The 19,432-nt window shown below is 35.6% G+C and overlaps 1 protein-coding gene across 1 annotated transcript in view; it reads left to right on the forward strand.

The window, feature by feature from the left end:
- Positions 1-520: 520 nt before the first annotated feature.
- The window catches only part of LOC127870287 (uncharacterized protein 5-like), a 29,594-nt gene continuing 10,682 nt past the window's right edge, over positions 521-19,432 (forward strand). Inside the window, exon 1 of the mRNA XM_052412915.1 lies at positions 521-739. Coding sequence (XP_052268875.1) covers positions 631-739 — 109 coding nt within the window. The 5' untranslated portion in view covers positions 521-630. The remainder of the gene's footprint in view (positions 740-19,432) is intronic.

Consider the following 19,432-nt stretch of genomic DNA (forward strand, 5'->3'; position numbering starts at 1 on the left):
ACTATATGATTTAATTAAATTTAGAAAGGCTTCCAAACGCTTTCCATAAATGAACGCCACCAGCATATCTAAAACAAACAAACCGCATTTCTTTCATTTACAAATAAATGCAAATGTGTATTGATTTCGACAGTAACAGTACAATAGACCACTTAAAAGTTCCGACAACGACTGATGTGAAAACTCCATCAAACTATCTAAAATAAACAAATTGTCTCTTTCGAATCGCATTGATTCAACGTTAAAAAGGCATAATGTATAAGACCATAAAATGATAACTAACGATAAACGAAGTTCGATTTTTCTACGAGATATCATATAAAGGAGCACAAATGCACGTTGTCATTAACAACATCGGCGTTCTGATATATGCATGGAGATATTGGAAAGCAGTCAAAAGGTTTTTTCCTGCGCGCTTAAAACATTACAGAATCTCAATGGCTTTGTTTCACAATACTTTCGTAATTTTACTAATACCGCAATTCATCTATACAATTCATGTACTTGAATTCAAATTGGAAGATACATTTGAAAATTTGGTATGCCAGTCACCAGACCGGGTAATGGAGTTGTACACACGATATTAAGAGCAATGTTTGTCGTCATGCGTAAACAAAGCAACTTGCGCATATGTTCTTTGACTCCAGTAAAGGAAACTGTGTTGGATGCATTTCAGTGTATAAGAAAGCAAGCGATATCAGGTTAATCGCCATGCAAGGGACGATTTACTTCAGTTCAAGTAAGTTAAACTGTACATTGGTACGATCTGGGTCTTACATTTCAGTATTATTTGCAGGTAACATGCGTTGAACTGTATCTGACAGTTTCAGCGCAATTTTACTAATTTCAGTTTGTAATACAAAACAAAATGAAACACAGTCAAACTAATGTTCGAAAAGTGTATGTTACTATTGTTGTGCATTACAAATTATAACTGTGTTGGTATGATATTGTCTCAGAAAAACAAACATGGTGGTGTTCAAACACTCAGTGTCAATTTGTAGGATCCATTTGGTCATAAAGAGGACACCGACGCATAAGTCGGGAAGTTGCATGTTGTGGAAACATGTTTACAAAACGAATGTTTATCGTAAAAAATAGTCGAATCTCAGTATTCAAATTACCGGTATTTTTATCTCGAATAAATTGAAAGAAAAAATTGTCTAAATATATCTCATAGAATTTGTTTATCAAATTGTGATATTATTTTAATTTTAAATAAAATTAATTATCACTGGGATAAGCTCGTTTAATTCAGCAATGAATTTTTTAATCCCATTTGGCATTATGGGTGAAGTTATTTAATATTCAATACTAGTATATTAAGACTCTTTATGATCGCCCTTTTAATAATTGTATTTTGTCAACGTTATTTTTAATCATTGGTCTACAAAACACGCAATTATTTTGGTATTCACATGTATATCAAGTGATAATAATGTAACCTTATCTTTAATAAACGTTGAAGTTTTATTAAAGCACATATGTAATATAGAATAGAGTAAAATATACTAATGTTCGAAGAATTAAGGTGTTTAATAAAACGTGCAAATACGCATTAAAACTCTAAATGTTTTAGAGCATTACATACTTCTAGATAATTGACCGATGTGAATTAATGAATTTATATCGCCGTGATGGCTGTACGGCCTGTGGATTTACGTTCACTTTTGAACTCGGTCTATATAATGCCGATTTCGGGCGATGTATTTCATACACGATAACCGCGACTTGTACTTGTAACACCTGAACAAAAGCATAGCTCTAGTTTGCATTATATCAAACAGTTCAATATATATTGTAATGGAAAATGCATTTTCAAGATTAAATGAGCGTAACGTGATGACCGCATTGAGTTATCCTACGTTACTTCAACATGATGGACGACGTATTTCAAAGCTGGCCTTGCAGTATGTCTGAACCAAACCATCTCTCCCAGTCAAATGCTTCTATATTACAATTATAATGGAATTTAAATCTCTTTTCTGCAAATCTTTTTTCTTTTCTCACGTCTGCGAAATTTTCATAAATTACACAATTTTACCAAAAGTCCTGTCAGCCCTTTGCAGCTTGCAAAGCCTGAAGCAGGTTCATAATAAAAACAAATTGCGAAATTAAAAGAAAATAACAACGGGGAAATGTGTGTAGTGTACCAAGTGCCATCACGTGGTTGGTTATAACGACAGGGATTTAATCCAGCTATGCTGATTCCAGTCAAATCTCTGCGCGGAGGTTGCTCGAATGCTCTGAGCTTTAATGAGTACATACGTACAGCTCAAAGTTGTTTCTGATAATGGCTTTGTACATGTAAAAAATATGTATTACATAAGTCTGTAAAATCGAGTTCAATCAACTTGATAATAAAAACCTTGATCAAACCGAAAGCCGAAGTTTTTAAATTGACGAATCGTTCTACCTTACGGATTTTCCGGTGATAGTTGATGTATTACGATTGGTTGATAAGAAACGAGATCTAGCTGGCGGAGGATTCCGGAGATAGTCGATAGCGTATATTTTCGATTTCGGAATACTCGGCATTGTCCTTCGCAAAAACTTACACATTTTCATGAACTGTTGACGTGTTTGAAACTTTGGATAGCATTTGGTTTAAAGCACAGCGAGTCATTCTCTCCTCTTTTATTTACAGATTTTACTAGCGAATTTTATAATTATGTGTTTTGGGCAATGATTATCATACCGTAATATTGAACAGTTCTCATTTTATCTTTTTTGATTTACTAATCACTAATATCACTAGAAATCCGTCACCGGCGCCGCCTACGCCGCATCATCATCATCATCATCATCATCATATTCATCATCATATTCATCATCATATTCATCATCATCATATTCATAGTCATCATCATCATCATCTTCTTCTTCTTCATCATCATCATCTTCTTCTTCTTCTTTTTCTTCATCATTATAAATAGCATCATCATCAATATAATAATCAATATAATCATCAATATCATCATCATCATTAGCATCATCATCATCATCATCATCATCATCATCATCATCATCATCGTCGTCATCATCTTCTTCTTTTTCTTCTTCCTTTTCTTCTTCTTCTTCTTTTTCATCATCATCACTATCATCATTATTAATATCATCATCATCATCATCATCATCATCATCATCATCATCATCATCATCATCATCATCATCATCATCATCATTATCATCATCATCATCATCATCATCATCATCATCATCATCATCTTCTTCTTCTTCTTCTTCATCATAATCATAATCATCACCACCACCACCACCATCATCATCATCATCATCACCACCACCACCACCATCATCATCATCATCATCATCATCATCATCACCACCACCATCATCATCATCACCATCACCACCACCATCATCAACACCATCATCATCAAAATCATCATCAGCAGCAGCATCAGTATCGTGGTATTTGTTTACGGCGGCGTCTTCGCCGTCGTCATCATCATTAATAGCATCGTCGTCGTCCTCGTCCTTGTCCTCCTCCTCGTCCTGACTTTGAAATTAAGTTAGACAAATACGTTTTTAAATACAAATGTTATTACTTAAAACAAATGTTTTAATGGTTTTTTTTCAGTCGCTTGCCTGTCGCAAATACACCACATGAACTGCTATTGCTTGTATTGTATTTATTTGTCGGATGTCGTATTTGAACACACACTTTATACTGTGAGATAAGAGAAGTTCGCACGCCCTACAATTAACAACAAAATAATTATATATAGAGAATATTATGTGAGTCTTGGATAAAGATCAAGTTTATCATGCGAGGCTTAGAACTGATGTAGCGCGAGGCTTGCCGAGCGCTAACATGGTTCGTGCCGAGCATGATAAACTTGATCTTTATCCAAAACTCACATAATATTCTATTTATCCTATTATTTTGTGGTCGTTTATCGTTCAAAAAGAGTAAAAATACGTTAAAATCCAAAGAAACAGCGCTGGTTTTCCAAGTTGACTCCGAAGTGTTTGTTTACTTCAACGTCATCATTTTCTATGACGTCACATTGAAACATATAGTGTTCTTAAGATAGAGATCGGAAAACCATGGTCTTAAAATAGCGATAGTATAAAGGTAAAGTTTATACGATCGTTGTTATACTATTGATTTTCATCTGGTAATAGGATAAATTAACTGTAGTGTCGTCCACTACAGTCCTGATGCCTAATATACGGGTTGCCGAAATAAATGCTCTTTTCGGGGAACATTCGGGCCAAAAATGGGCGGGCCATGGCCATGTACTCAGATTCGGATTTTTTTCGCAGCGTAGCTTAAAAAGGTCGCGCTAAACAAAACATCTCAATGAGCCAATATGGCAGATATTCAGAGCTGTGCATATATTACAGGGATATCTACATTCGTTTCTACTAATAGCATTCGGTCGCCTCAGATATACGGGTCATTTTAAAGCAACACCGTCGTCAAATGCAATGTCCCCAAAGCCATGTACAATTAATAGAATATTTTTACAGTAATCAATTTGTCAACAAAGCTTTATCGGCGTGTTGAAAATTAAATATTTACGTAACTCCCCTATTTCAATATCAGCAGAACACCAAGTTTACGGCGGTATTAAATGTTTTCCTGAAGAGGCCGAGCAACATGGACAAAAAGCTCGGAAAGATAAAAAAAATCGATCCACACTTGTACGGTGAAAATGCGAAAGTATTGACAAAAATGTTTCTCAAATTGAAAGCAAAATCTCATTAATAGAACAAAGCCACCGTTATGAACAAATCATTATTGACAATTTTGATAAGGAACAAATCGAATTCGATTTAACTGGACGACTAAAGGAAGATGAAAAATTCATGCAACATGAAGTCACGATGTCGCAGATTGCGGGATAATTTGCAATTCTAAAAATCCCCGAAGGAAAAGATGATCAGTGCGTGGAGACAATACTGGACTTAATTGACTCAATATTACAGATAAAAAAGCTTTCAGAACCATAGCACCGTGTTCATAGAAAATGTCGATATTTCATCACTTCAACAAACGATCAACAACCACTAGGGGAAAGAGAGCTTTATTACTGAAACTAACAACTACAGCTCCAAACTAAATAAAGCGCGCACATAGTAATAAGTACATATAAAGATTGCGCCTGCAAAAATGCATACTATATAAATCATACATCAAAGCCTATCATCATTAATCACATGATCAATCAAACACATTACACAATAATACAATAGTAGGCTCTCAATAAAAACAGTAGAGCTGAATGAATAGACAGTATCGTCTGAATGAATAGACATTATCGTAAGAGCAAAATACTATACAAAGAGGGAGAGGTGGGGGGGGGGGGGGTGGGGGAGATAAAAATTCGACTTCGTAGCAGCGCGCCGGTTAAAGTAAGACTGCTTGGAAAGCTTCCTAATACACGCAAGTGAGTTCGTGACACGGTCCAGTGCACAGGGTACATAGCCCGTCTGTTTAAATGAAATTTAGAAACTTAATTCTACTTAAACAAACGATCAACTACCACTAGAGGGGGAAAGCGAGCTTTATTACTGAAACTAACAACTACAGCTCCAAACTAAATAAAGCGCGCACATAGTAATAAGTACATATAAAGATTGCGCCTGCAAAAACGCATACTATATAAATCATACATCAAAGCTTATCATCATTAATCACATGATCAATCAAACACATTACACAATAATACAATAGTAGGCTCTCAATAAAAACAGTAGTAGCTGAATGAATAGACAGTATCGTCCAATCCAACCAGGTAGAGGTAGGAACGAAGGGAGTACTTTAAAATGACTATTCTTCCAAGCCAAGAAAGGGCTGTAAAGGGGCATGATCGGGGTTATACTGCAGCCAACATCTTATGTTAAACCGTAACCTATCTTCAAAGGCATTATCAATGCAATTTAGATAGCAGAAAGATCGCCAATCGCCAAGCAGACAGATAGCCGAAGCGGGCAGGCCGATTGAGTAACAAAACGTGGCACCACCTCTTCTGAAACTGTGGGAGGAGAAATCGGCAGCATGTTCACCTGCCAATGATAGACAAGCGCGGAGTCTGCGAAAAACAATATCGCTCGTCAGGGCCCTTAAATGTCCATTAGATATAAACATGAAGGCGGGGCCATCGAGCAAAGCGTGCTTTAGGGACTTAATAACTCCTGGATTTGTACAAATTAACTTTGCTCCATCTTATTACTAAGGACACGCCCCATTTAAAGAATTTGATATCACGGCGTCGTAGATGTTTGTCAGGGAGAAAAATATTCGGAGTAAAATTGCTTTTCCTAAAAATGCCAAAAAACTTACACAGGCTGGCAGCCCACACAGACGTATCTTATGAATCACTCAGCTTTAGATGAGGCAGTAACTTACGTAAAAGGTCAGGGGTGACAGGTTTCTTCCTATTGACATGATCACCTAGAGTACGCCGTATACCACGTAGAGTACAATTTATGGCAAAGTTGTCTTTCATGGGATTAGGAAGGTCCCATTCTGCATGTAATAATCGCACAAAGTTTAAATATTGCTTAACAGAATTGTATTTTAGCGTTCTGGCTAAAAACGCCGCATAGCGGCATACAGTCTTTGATGAGGCGGGGACAGCGGTGTAACCAAGTTTGTCGCAGAATCGTTAATAAGAGTTCCTGTGTGTTCTATATGTCTTTTAAGTGAAATCAGCAAAGGCGCAACCAGTTAATTGATTAACTTCACTATCGAGTTCAGCTTCCAAGGAACCTGTAATTAGATAAAGTAGTATCTTGCATTACGCATATGAAAAGACAATCTTTGTACACCGTTTTTCTCGTGCAATCGACTAACACTGTCAGCAAGTACATTACAATAACCTTTATAATAAACAGCCTGCCCACGGAAATTGAAAACTGCTGACAACCAAAAAATCCTTCGGAGAGAGCTCATGACTGTAGTATTACGACATGAACCATTATTTATTATCGCGCATGCTGTCAAATTGTCTGAATACACAAATACTTTCTTATTTCTGAGGTTGAATGCCCACTATGTAATAGCCGGTTCTAAAGGTAAAACTTCTAGGTAGTTAATGAGAAATTTCTCAGCTGAGAACAGGGTGTAGAGGAACTCTCCATGGAAGAAACTCCCAGCTGCCATTGGACATGCATCAATGCCTTTGGAAACCCCAGGTCGCCCACCAATCATTGGCATTGCCCCATTAAAAACGTCAAAAAACTGTAGCCATCACTTACTATCTTCCATCATGTCTGACGTAACCAAAGTCCTGTGCCAAGCATATCTTAATTTATTTGCGCGGTCAAAAAGTCTTCTCATTTGAAACCGTCCTCCATATATACATTGCGTAATAAAGTTCAGTTTCCCCGCGAGGCTTTGGATTTGTCTTTGTGTAACCTTTTTTGCACTTATAAAACGAGTAAGGAGCAGTTTTATATCACTGATTTTATTTTGCGGTACACTTTTAGTCAGATTGATGCTATAGAGCGCTAGTCCGAGAAATACAATTCTTTGGGTCGGCATTTCGATTTTATTGTAATTTAAAGCAAAACCTAGCTCGCGCAAGAGTTTCATAAGTGTTTCTAGTGCTGATTGGCATTCATCGTAGGTCTCGCCTATAAATATGAAATCGTCAAGATACATGACAAGCGTTGTAAATCCTTTCTTCGCCATAATTGCTCTCACTGATTGAGTAACCGTGTTGAAAATTTCTGGACATTTAGCGCCGCCGAAAGGCAAGCGTTCATCGACGATAAATGAGTACTCGTTTTCACCTTTGAATTTCAATTATAGTCCAGTTGCACTGAAATTTGACGGATGTATTTTTACCGATTTATAATCAGAACGCAAATCGACTTTTGCAAAATAACTATTAGGTTTGACAAGATCAATAACATCCTGAATAGACTGATACCGGAATTTGTTCATGTATCAGACGCACTTTTTGGGACCCTCTCTTGGGAATTGCTCTAATTGCCGAGACAATTGACGGCCTTTTATTAACAATTCTGTAATGTCCATTATTCAGTTCGCTGTATATTTGTTGCTCCGTCCGCGCGCGCATTGCAGAGGAAGTGGCAGACTTGTAATTGTCTACATCCACTGATTTTAAGATTTTGTTCATGTTTGTTATATGAAAGCCATTTTTGATCCCTGATGGAAAAAAGTTCAGATTTTGATAATCATCCGGTAAATTCTTCTCCCAGGCTTCGTAGTTTAGAGCTGTGGTCGTATGTCAAGCATCTGTGGATACATTGGTGCGAGCGACGGACGAGGAACCTTCGCCTTTTTTATGTCTGAGGAGCGTGGGTGTATCGGCATTTATTACCAAACGGACATGATCCTCTTGCCTTGAATATTCTGCATTCCTCTTTATGGTATTGCGCAACCGTTTGGAAGATGGTCTGGTTGGTGTCGGGTTTAACTCGTTTAGGTACCAGCAACTGTAACTCCACGTGGGGCGAGAATGTCACGTGCTAAGCTTGCAATTCCCGATACGAATAATCGAAGTTCAGCACGCTATTCCATTCGTATATATCTGCGAACTCGAATATTTTCGTGGTAAACGTAAAGTAGAACTCAATTTGGTCCCGTTTCAGCTCTCCATTTGAAAGAAGGCTGTTCATTAAACGCATATTTGCTGCCTCCCACTCCTCAATCCGGATACCTAGATAAGGATAGTCGTCGTCGGCACGAATCACCCGCGTTTGTGCATTGAATTGCAATGTTGACTTAGTCGGCACAGTTTGATCACAAAATAAAGTATCTAATGTTTTACCTGCATCTGATAATATTTCCTCTGGTCTTCTCTGTTGCGGCCGCCGGTGACACACTAGTTGTAACAGGCGTATTCCACGTTTTAATGTAATTTATGATGATTTTAACATTCCCAAGTGGAAGACCAAGACTTTTAAGGTAACTTTCCGTTATAAGTGACAAAGCTTCTCGAGTGTATAGTTTTTCATTACGTAGCACTTGTGAAACTTTCCGTGAAAGTTTGAGATTTTAACACCATTCATCAAAATTGAATTCTTCACTGGTGCAAGTGTTCTCCACTGTTTCGCCGTCTTTTTCCGCCATTTTTAAATTTAAGTCCAAATAACGTCACTGGTTTGCTTCAGGTTGGTTGCATTATTGAAAGATCAGATAGAAATTTCTTTTACCAAATAACGTCACTGGTTTGCTACACACGTCTGGAAAACCAGATATAAATTCGACTTCGTAGCAGCGCGCCGGTTAAAGTAAGACTGCTTGGAAAGCTCCCTAATCCCCGAAAGTGAATTCGCGACACGGTCCAGTACACAGGGAACATAGCCCGTCTGTTACCATGAAATAAAGAAACTTAATTTTACACAAATTAGGCCTATAGTTGCAAAATTAGCATACTCTCCGGATAGAGGTGTCCAAAGAGCTAAAACCCCGCAAACTTCATAGAGAGATGATGAAGACTCGACGGAGGCTTATACCAGTCTTGGAGGACAATTTTGAGGGTGTACAATCTTGCACAATGTGTGGGAAGGATGTGGGAGAGGTGTGAAATGTGTGAACGTTGATGGGCACACAGCGGACAAGTGTTCATCGTTGGAATTCATAAAATTACTTTCGCGCAAAATGACAGTACATGTATATGTCTAACGGAAACATGAACACATTCAAAACCCAATATTTGCCTGTAGGGATTTATTAGTTTCTAAATTCCGCTCTCTTTCCATATTAGCAAGAAAGTTACTGGCGTTTATTTCATAGTTATATTCGCTCTATATCTCGACTTTACTCGCTGCGAAATTTCTTAGCGTGATGACCTAATTAAGGCTTCACTAGGAAAATGTGCGGGGAGAAAAGTCGAGATACACAGCGAATTTTAATACGAAATAAACACTAGTCACTTTTTTTACTGATATGGCTTGAAAATGAGCGTCATTTAAAAAATAAACACAAGTTATAAAGGGTATAAAACGGCGAAAAATAACTGTCTCGGCATGGACGTAACTATCTTGACTATCACGTGATTACCCTTTCTGTGAACGGAGAAAGAAAATGCACTATGAAATAAATACGTCGCGTGAGTATTGCGATCAACAACACTGTTTTGGAAGATATAAATATTTCTAGTTAATGCAGTAATTACAGATTGCTCAACGATACATGTGGGTTTGCATGTTACATGGTTAAAACTCCAGATAAATGTAAAAGTACACCATACAAATTCGTACATGCAATAACAGGTGACCGTCCGAAACTGGAAGTTCTAATGGAAATAGCAAAAGACTGTGTTTTTTATGTATCTCAAGTTATCACACTGGCGATGAATCCCATTTTTTATTTGCTTGTAATGCCCTATGAAATCGCTTTATTAATCAATACTATTACCAGAGACATATACGACACAATTTAAATCGTTAATGTCCATCGATTTTCATGATAACAGTACTAACACTGTTCGTTCGTTTAAGATATATTAAACTAATGTTTATGTATAATAAGTTTATGTGTTTATTTCTATGTACAATTGAAATTGGTCTGTTTTAAAAATATGCTCACATTTTCATATAGTGTGTGTACGTATTGTATACATTGTTATTTTTTCTCCCTTTAAATGAAAATCATATGTTCGATGAATTATATGTAGCTCATTCAATTCTGTGAATGAAGTTTATTGTAATGTGTGAACATAATGTTATGTTATGTTACTGAGCTTGAAATAAGTAAACATGTAAACTTCGAATCAATTTCGATCGAAATATAAAAACCAATCTAGCAGCGTATTTTTCAAATGTATGAAATAATGTTAAGGCTACACGTTAAGACGTGTTAAGCGTTTTAACGATGCCAATGATTTCACTTACATAACCCAACGTTCATATCATCAGTGTGGCCATACCACGTGGTCCGTGACGTCATTTTGGCTAACACGCCAAGTAGAAAATTGTAAACATTGCCTCCGCTAAGAAACTTCAAATCCACGTAAGTATCTTATTATTTACTCTATTTCGACGAAATAAAGCGCATGCTATGGGTAAAGTTGAGCACTATTCCCGGTTATATAAATTTTTGACACCAGATGAGTAGTTTGGTCTTTCATTCGAGGCAAATTCCTAGGTTTTACGTTACAATGCACGCAAGCACGACAAGCACATTTTAAATAATCCACAATATCCAGTTTATATTCCTTTTTGCACTGACCTGATATATGCGGACGTGAATAATTCCATATAAAATGTGTTTTGTCCGAAAATTATATCTTAAAAAAACAAATTAAATGCAACGAAATTAAAGGCAAGCACGACAAGTCGATATTCGGCTAGAACGACTAGTATTTTTAAGTGTAGAATTGGTAACTTCTATGTTGTCAAATAATATATTTCAATTAATTTAAAACTGTGTGTCACTTGAATAGTTCGTGTCTATTAACTGTCTTGTGAGATTTTGTGCCATGTCCTGTGTGCGTTCAGCCATGTATAATGTATATAAAGTAACGTGTTTAAGATTTTAAAACAGAACAAATGAATACAATCTGCACTTATAAATGACTACTGAATCGAAATTCAGACATTTAGTTACCATAACTAATACTCTTCGCCCATGAGGGATGAAGGGTCATGAATTTAATATTTATATTACCGAGAACAGTTTTTGTCAAAACGTATAAACAAGTATGCATTAATAAGGAACATATTTGTGCGGTCAAAATGATGCCTTTTATAGTTTTATAGTTTATAGTCACTTTATGACGATATACTACACTGCCTTTTCCCAAGTGGTTTTCATATACAGAAAACATGTTGACTATATATTTGGAACAATCGCCAAATTAAACAAAGTGTCAAATTAAAATATGCCGATCAACCTATATTTTTTTGTTATGTAAAAAAACATAAAACATTAAATAAACAAAAGAAAAATGAATATTGATGAAACATTCATATTTGAACTACATGTATAATGAGAACTTTATTGTTTTGTTTTCTTACAATATTTATTTTTTACTTGAAGGGATCATGAGACCATAAACCAACACTCCAACTCGGAAAGCAAAGTAAGCGTACCCAGATGAGACGTCAGCAACACGAATGTCCAACGTGGATGTAATCTTAGATCAAAACCAAAGATGAAATATTCAATAAAGTGAAATATGAATACAAAAACACACATAATCAACATGCTGTTGCGACAGTAGGTGAACATTAAGAGTACGGTGGGATTGTGCGAGAAGAAGCGAGAGCAAGTTGTAACCTACTTATAGACTTGGACTCGACATGCAAGAAATTTAATCATATACCCCCTTTCTGTAGAATTCCTTGTTTTAGAGGGATTGCAATCAAGTAGCTTGACTTGAGATTAAACAGACATTTAAATATATATGTATTCATGTGCATAATGTGTGTTTTAATTTGTCCAGTATTTAATATAATGGAAGTGCTGAATATTTACTACAGTCAAATACATGTTAATGTTATGTGTTTCTTGTCGCTTTTGTAAATCTGATCACAACTGCTTGCAAATAATTAATTTAAGCTCTGACCATCATTGAGTCAAACGTTTGTATAACTCTTAAAATGTTCCAAAACGATCAAATATCTCAACAGCCAATGACAAAAGATAATACTTCATTTCATATATCGTGTGACAGAGATAATTGAGAAATTTGGGATAAAAGTAATGTTTAATGTAACTCAAATGCTCATTTGACTTAAAAAAAATCGTGTAATTTGCTCCATGCAGTAAACGAAAAACGAAGATTTGTTTCCTCTTTGTGAGAACCAATTACACGGATTTTGCATACATTTTGAACCGATTTGTTTTGTTTTCATTCATTTTGTTTCAGAAATGATCACTACGCAGTGTATGTTGCATTATTTGTTTTATTACTGAAACAATATTAAATGGCATCATTAAATCACACGTTAATCACATTCTAAATCACTATTGCTATAATATAATTGTAGCGCTAATAAAATATAAAATGCTATAAAATAAAGAAACACAACAAGTAAACATCGTGGTATAAACAGATAAGATTCAAATGTTAATTATGACTGAGATTTAATGATAAAGCTATTATCACAACTATTAAATCACGAGTAAATCACAAAATAAATCACAAACAGGTGTAACCACGTTATACACGTCATTTATGGTTTGCCCTTAGTGCCTACAAAGTGAGCTGATATTTTTTTAGCGGGCTTTGCACTCTCTGCACAAATGTGTTTTGTCTTCACTATGTGTTTTCAGATGTTCTTGCATATGCGCCCGAGTACTTGTCTTGTGCTCACATATCTCGCCCTTTATCTCGAGAGAGAGCTATATGACAATGACCTGTATCTCTGTTATTGTCGTCTTGATGGAAATGCAGCCTCGCAACAGTTAAAGGCTAATATCCCAATATGTGATATTTCATGATATACCAATTTGCGTCTGTGTTTATATCCTCTGGCGCATATAGCACATATAAGTCGCGCTTCTGTCGTCATGCTGTGTATCTGAAAACATAAAATATGTTAAATCAAATACAAATGCATTTTTATTCAGTATTTAACATGCTGTCACCATTATAGTATTATAATCATATACATGTAATGTATGTGTCATGTGTGTTACCGTTTCAAATATTTTATCCACTTAATCATTTATAATTACAAGACAACGGGCATTACAAAATCTACATGTTAAAGCAATTAAAATCAACGTTTACAACAGTACAGCCTTATCATTGCAATGGCTTTAACAGTTGAAAAGAACATGGACATAACCAACAGTAGGATTAATCGAAAGCCAAGTTAACTGCAACTCCGATCGATATATCACTTGTTATGAATCTATGTGTGCATTGAGTATTGTTTTATCAAAACGTGCATTAATATGCTACTTACCAAATTTACTAATATAATCTTACCAAAAATACAAGTGCAAATATATGTCAGCATCTTTCACTAAAGTATAACAGGGATTTCAGTAGATTTATGACGTTATTGTGTTACTGTTTGGTTATGCCATATATTGTGTTAATATTAATTTATGATTTTCTTCACACAATTGAATACCGTTAACTATTTTTTTAACAAACGTGCAGAACACATCATATATTTACCATTACTGGTTAAATGAAACATTTTAGCAACAATACAAATTCAACATGCTGTCTAACACGGAAAGCCTTCGTGACCCCGAGCTGAAAATATAAAGCGCACGTTGTCACGCAAGTAGTCGCGCCGTGCTGCAGATAATCGAGCGGCATGTATTGGCACTGGGCAGTCGGTGTTCGTGAAGCGAAAAAAATCGTTCTTCAGCAAACAAAAGGATGTTTCTTCACCGTCGCTACATGTTTTCACCATGACTACGCCGGGGGTTGCAGACGACATTCGGAAGTGACGGTGAAGAAACCTCCTTTTGTTTGCTGAAGAACGATTTTTTTCGCTTCACGAATCCTGACATTTAGTGTAGCGGAAGTATACACTCTATTTGTGGTAGTTTGTCCAAATGAAATAAGTGTAAATACATAGTTGAGTACAATTTTCTTTTGTGTATTATTTAATAGCTGCTACATACTGTATAACAGGCAGCCTATTGAAGTGTTCGTCTATAAACGACTTCCAGTTACGCCAGCTCCACGCGGTCTAAGTAAACATTTCTCTCCTGTAAAAATATGAACATTTTGCGCATGCAATTGCAGTTTTGTATTGCTTGCGGGAAGCTTAACGATTGGAATGTTGTCGCTTCCCCTTGGTGCTGCTGGGTAAGGCAGACCGATTTCTTCGGACGTACTCATGATAAACTGAACAACCCGATTCACATCATCAAAGCATAGTGCGTGCTTAGGTCTTCGACCTCTGTTTCCGTGCGTTCTGGGCATACAACCACATTGAGTTACTGCCTGTTTGAGTGCACACAGAACAGCTCGTGTTGGGTAAAAAAAAACAGTTGAAACGTCGCCTTACACACTACAACAACATTAATTGTATCGTGTGTATGTACGCGGAAGCGTTTCTTTCCTCTATTCGTGCTAGAAGACGTATCTGTACAATTGCTTTAAAGTCCCATAAGAAACATTTGCTTTTCATCATTGGTCTTCTTTCGCATTTCTTATATGGACTGATATACCGAAGCTGTTGTGAAGTTCTTTTCACAATGTCTCGCACATCCACATCCCTTCATAAAAGAATCTACAGCTAACATATTAGGGTCACACCCACCAAGCTCATGGAAGCCAGCTCTGTTAACGTTGTGTGAATGGCTTTCATTTGGTGGAAGTGATGGACGATCTTTATTATCGGCATCGTCGTCACTATCGCTGTCATCACTGCCACCAATAATTTCATTCACCATTGACCGCACACGACCCTGACAGATGGCGTCGTAGCTGCTGGTATCGATCTGCGTCGCTATCATCACTCGCCTCCAATGTTTGTGAACACGCGGGTGTTGTCGCCGGTGTACGACCAAAGTTTTCTGATACATGTATAAAACTTTCCAAATCCAGAAGTACTGTATAAATGCACGCGAATTAATTAACAACGTTTATTTTCAATCAACAATTAAGTGGAAATTTAATAATACATTTTTCTTTAAAATGCACATGCCAACAAAAATATCTCTGCCGAGATTTTACCCATTACCTAGATCAATAAAATTCAGACCTCCAATCTTCCCACTGAGCTAGTATGTCTAACCATGAATGACGTTTATTGTACTATTAGGTACACTGCCACCATATAGAATGACGTTTATTGTACTATTAGGTACACTGTCACCATATAGAATGACGTTTATTGTACTATTAGGTACACTGTCACCATATATAATGACGTTTATTGTACTATTAGGTACACTGTTACCATATAGAATTATAGGTTATTAGACGTTTCACTGTACAATACGGAGATATATTTGGACGAGCACACAGTTTAAGTCATATTGGACGAGCCGTTGGGCGAGTCCAATATGACTTCAAACTGTGTGCGAGTCCAAATATATCACGTATTGTACAGTTTAAACGTCTAATAATCTTTTTATTCTATATCCCTTTCTAACGCTCTTTTGTTTCTTCTTTAAAATATATTACCAAACCAGCTTTCCGTATTTTTATTTTCATTCACCTGATTACGCAATTTATGACGTATCTCGTGTGACGTCATTTCTCTGACGAAACATACTAGTATAAGCAAGACTTTCTGCATTTAAGGGACAACACTAATCACTATGGACGTGTTTGTGTTTAACAGTAAATCATAAATTAATATTTTTTTAAATCATCGAACGAATCCAAAACGTATTTCGGATTGTGTGTTTGTAATGCATAATTGTTAACTTCGATAGGAATAAAACAACTCGCTCCGACAGGATTACGATTTCGTAAATCGTGTTTTGGGTCAGAATGGTTAGCATGGGATACAAACGCTATCAAAGAAAGTGTGGATTTAAATACATTTCGATAAAGGGATGGAAGAACAGAAAATGGAAGGGCATATCATTGAACTGTGTTGCTATAAGCATTGGATTAAAGCTGTCATTGAGGTTAATAAAATAGAGTTTTTGATTTGCTGTTGCATTTGTTTTTCAATTTCAAATAATAACAATATCACTTGCTGTTGCATTTGTTTTTAATTTCTAACATTTATCCATTTATTTATTTAAGAAATACAATCTAAATATCGCATGTGTGAATCGAATACCTATTGTACATTCGGAAACTTTTTCTCGGTAACGGCTTTTATCGTTATAAAACAATTGCTTAGTGCACTTGTACTCAACTGTCCAATATGGAAAAAATACAGACTTTTTGGATCCAATACCGGAATATATTGGACGGTCACGTGGTACGTATGAAGAATGCCCATTGGATGAATTTATTGGATATAGAATAATGACGTTTATTGTACTATTAGGTACACTGTCACCATATAGAATGACTTTTATTGTACTATGAGGTACACTGTCACAATATAGAATGACGTTTATTGTACTATGAGGTACACTGTCACCATATAGAATGACGTTTATTGTACTATTAGGTACACTGTCACCATATAGAATGACGTTTATTGTACTATGAGGTACACTGTCACCATACAGAATGACGTTTATTGTACTATTAGGTACACTGTCACCATATAGAATGACGTTTATTGTACTATTAGGTACACTGTCACCATATAGAATGACGTTTATTGTACTATGAGGTACACTGTCACCATATAGAATGACTTTTATTGTACTATGAGGTACACTGTCACAATATAGAATGACGTTTATTGTACTATTTTAATAAATTCATACGGTATTTTGAAATAATTTCGTTTAAATATCCACACAAAAACAACATTATCACAAGCAAAACACAAGCTACTTTAAATAGATTATTTTTTTATAATTCTGACTTAATTAAGAATATTCACAGGCTTGTTAAACACACTTGTAAACACACATTTAAGAGGCGTTAATAATGAACTGAACATTCATACAATTTAGATACAACAACACATATTAGACGGTGAATCATGGTTTAAAAAAATAAAAAATAATCAAGTAATTTGCTGAAAATATTCTACGATCAACCAAAGTGTTTTTCATTAAATGATTCAGTGCAAAAACAATACGTGACGTGGTTTTTCGGCATACATTCCACAAGTTCTTAAATTCCGAACGATTCAAAACACACGTGTAAATAAATATCTTACGCACAAATGCAAATCAATTTTTCGCAGAAAATTATGACGTAAGGCCACTCCAAATTGATTTGTTGGTCGTCGGATTTGCCGCACCTAATTTTTCAAAATGGAAAAAAAATTATCACTCATTTTTGTGTCCTTTTGTAACCATAGCGCATGTGTTTTTTAATTTGTGGAAAAAAAACGCAATCTCGAAGAAACGATTTTGACGCTGAATACGAATGCCAAATATAGTGTCTCGTAACCGTTTTAATCGATAACTGCAGACGCTCAAAAACTCATTGTGTACACAACGTAGTGACGTCACCATCTATGTATAGAATGTCAAAAACTCGATCGAGACCGGCGTAACTTATGAAACACTCGCATGTTTGCGTTTGTAGCTATTGGAAAAATACACTTTAAATATGGTTTATGTTATGTGCATTTATTCCATATGAATACTTGAACAATTTTCGAAAAACACATGTTTCATTTAAACAAGACGATTAACAAATTTTCTTGCAATACAGGAGTCTTTTTATGATGAATTACTGTAACCCTCAAAGTATCAGCAGTAGCTTTGTATTGCTCGTTATATATGTACATGGGTCAAGTCCATAATCGACTATTATATAAAGCCATCAAAGAAGTAAAGTATGTTAATATTCACAAGACGTCCGACCTCTATTCAAGAAAGAAAAGTTTATACTTCACGCATGCCCAATCGACAAAGCAAAGTCGCGCAAAAAACCTTACTTTCGATCTCTTGGAGGAAAATAATTTCAATTTAGAATTTCAAACAAAAACTTTAAATCCGTAAAGTATGTGATCCCCTTACTGTTTCAATTTTTCAATGAGACGATAGGTTTCAAAATAATTTGTGTTCTATTGAGTATATTGTTATTGCAATTGTTTAACAATTAAAATAACAAAATAGGTTTACTTTAAAAGTTAAACATTACCTACATACAAACACAGTCGTATGCTCTTTATCTTTTTTTAACTTGTGTTATTAATTCCGCATTATTTAATTAAACTAATAGTGTTGTTTTCCACTCACTTTGTTTTTGTCATTTTCTTACATTGGTCCCACTAACGTTGTAAACAAATATGAAGAACGTCTCATGCCTTTAGCTAACCGGGTTAAAAGTAGTATTTGGAAGAGATGTAATGGAAAATACATTTTTCTCATGTCGATATTGTGCCTAATATAAGACATAAACCCTTATTTAAATATGAATTCTTGGAATTGAGATTTCCTTTGTTGCATGATATTTTACTACGGCCTACATTTTGGAGACATCCTGCTGATATAATTACATTCGACGAACAGCGCTAGTAAATTAAAACTAAGGTCATACATTCGATATGTTTTCGCATATTTAAGACCTAAGAAGTTCAAGGTAGTTTATTTTAAACGAATTGGTTCTTGGTATTGTGGACTACATGATTTTACGATTGACCACGTGACAAACTGTTGATACATCCTGCTCACGTAATCACATTCCACGAACAGCTCTCAAACTTTTTTCTGACCGAATTCAGTTTTTACAATAATAAAAAATACTGATGTAATAAGTAAAACCGGTTGTAACAAGACAAAGAATAAGCATTGTCATGTAAACATATTTTGAGAAATTTGATCATACCAGTTTTACAAGTGAATAGTATTGCCGCATATGGAGCAATATTATTTACAAGTTACTATGTAATTTTACGAATTGGGGTTGTGGAAGGTATGATGGATTGCTTGAATCAGTTTAAATGGAAGATTGAAATAAATAGCCCAAAG

This window comes from Dreissena polymorpha, chromosome 2, assembly GCF_020536995.1.
Source record: "Dreissena polymorpha isolate Duluth1 chromosome 2, UMN_Dpol_1.0, whole genome shotgun sequence".
NCBI lineage: Eukaryota > Metazoa > Mollusca > Bivalvia > Myida > Dreissenidae > Dreissena > Dreissena polymorpha.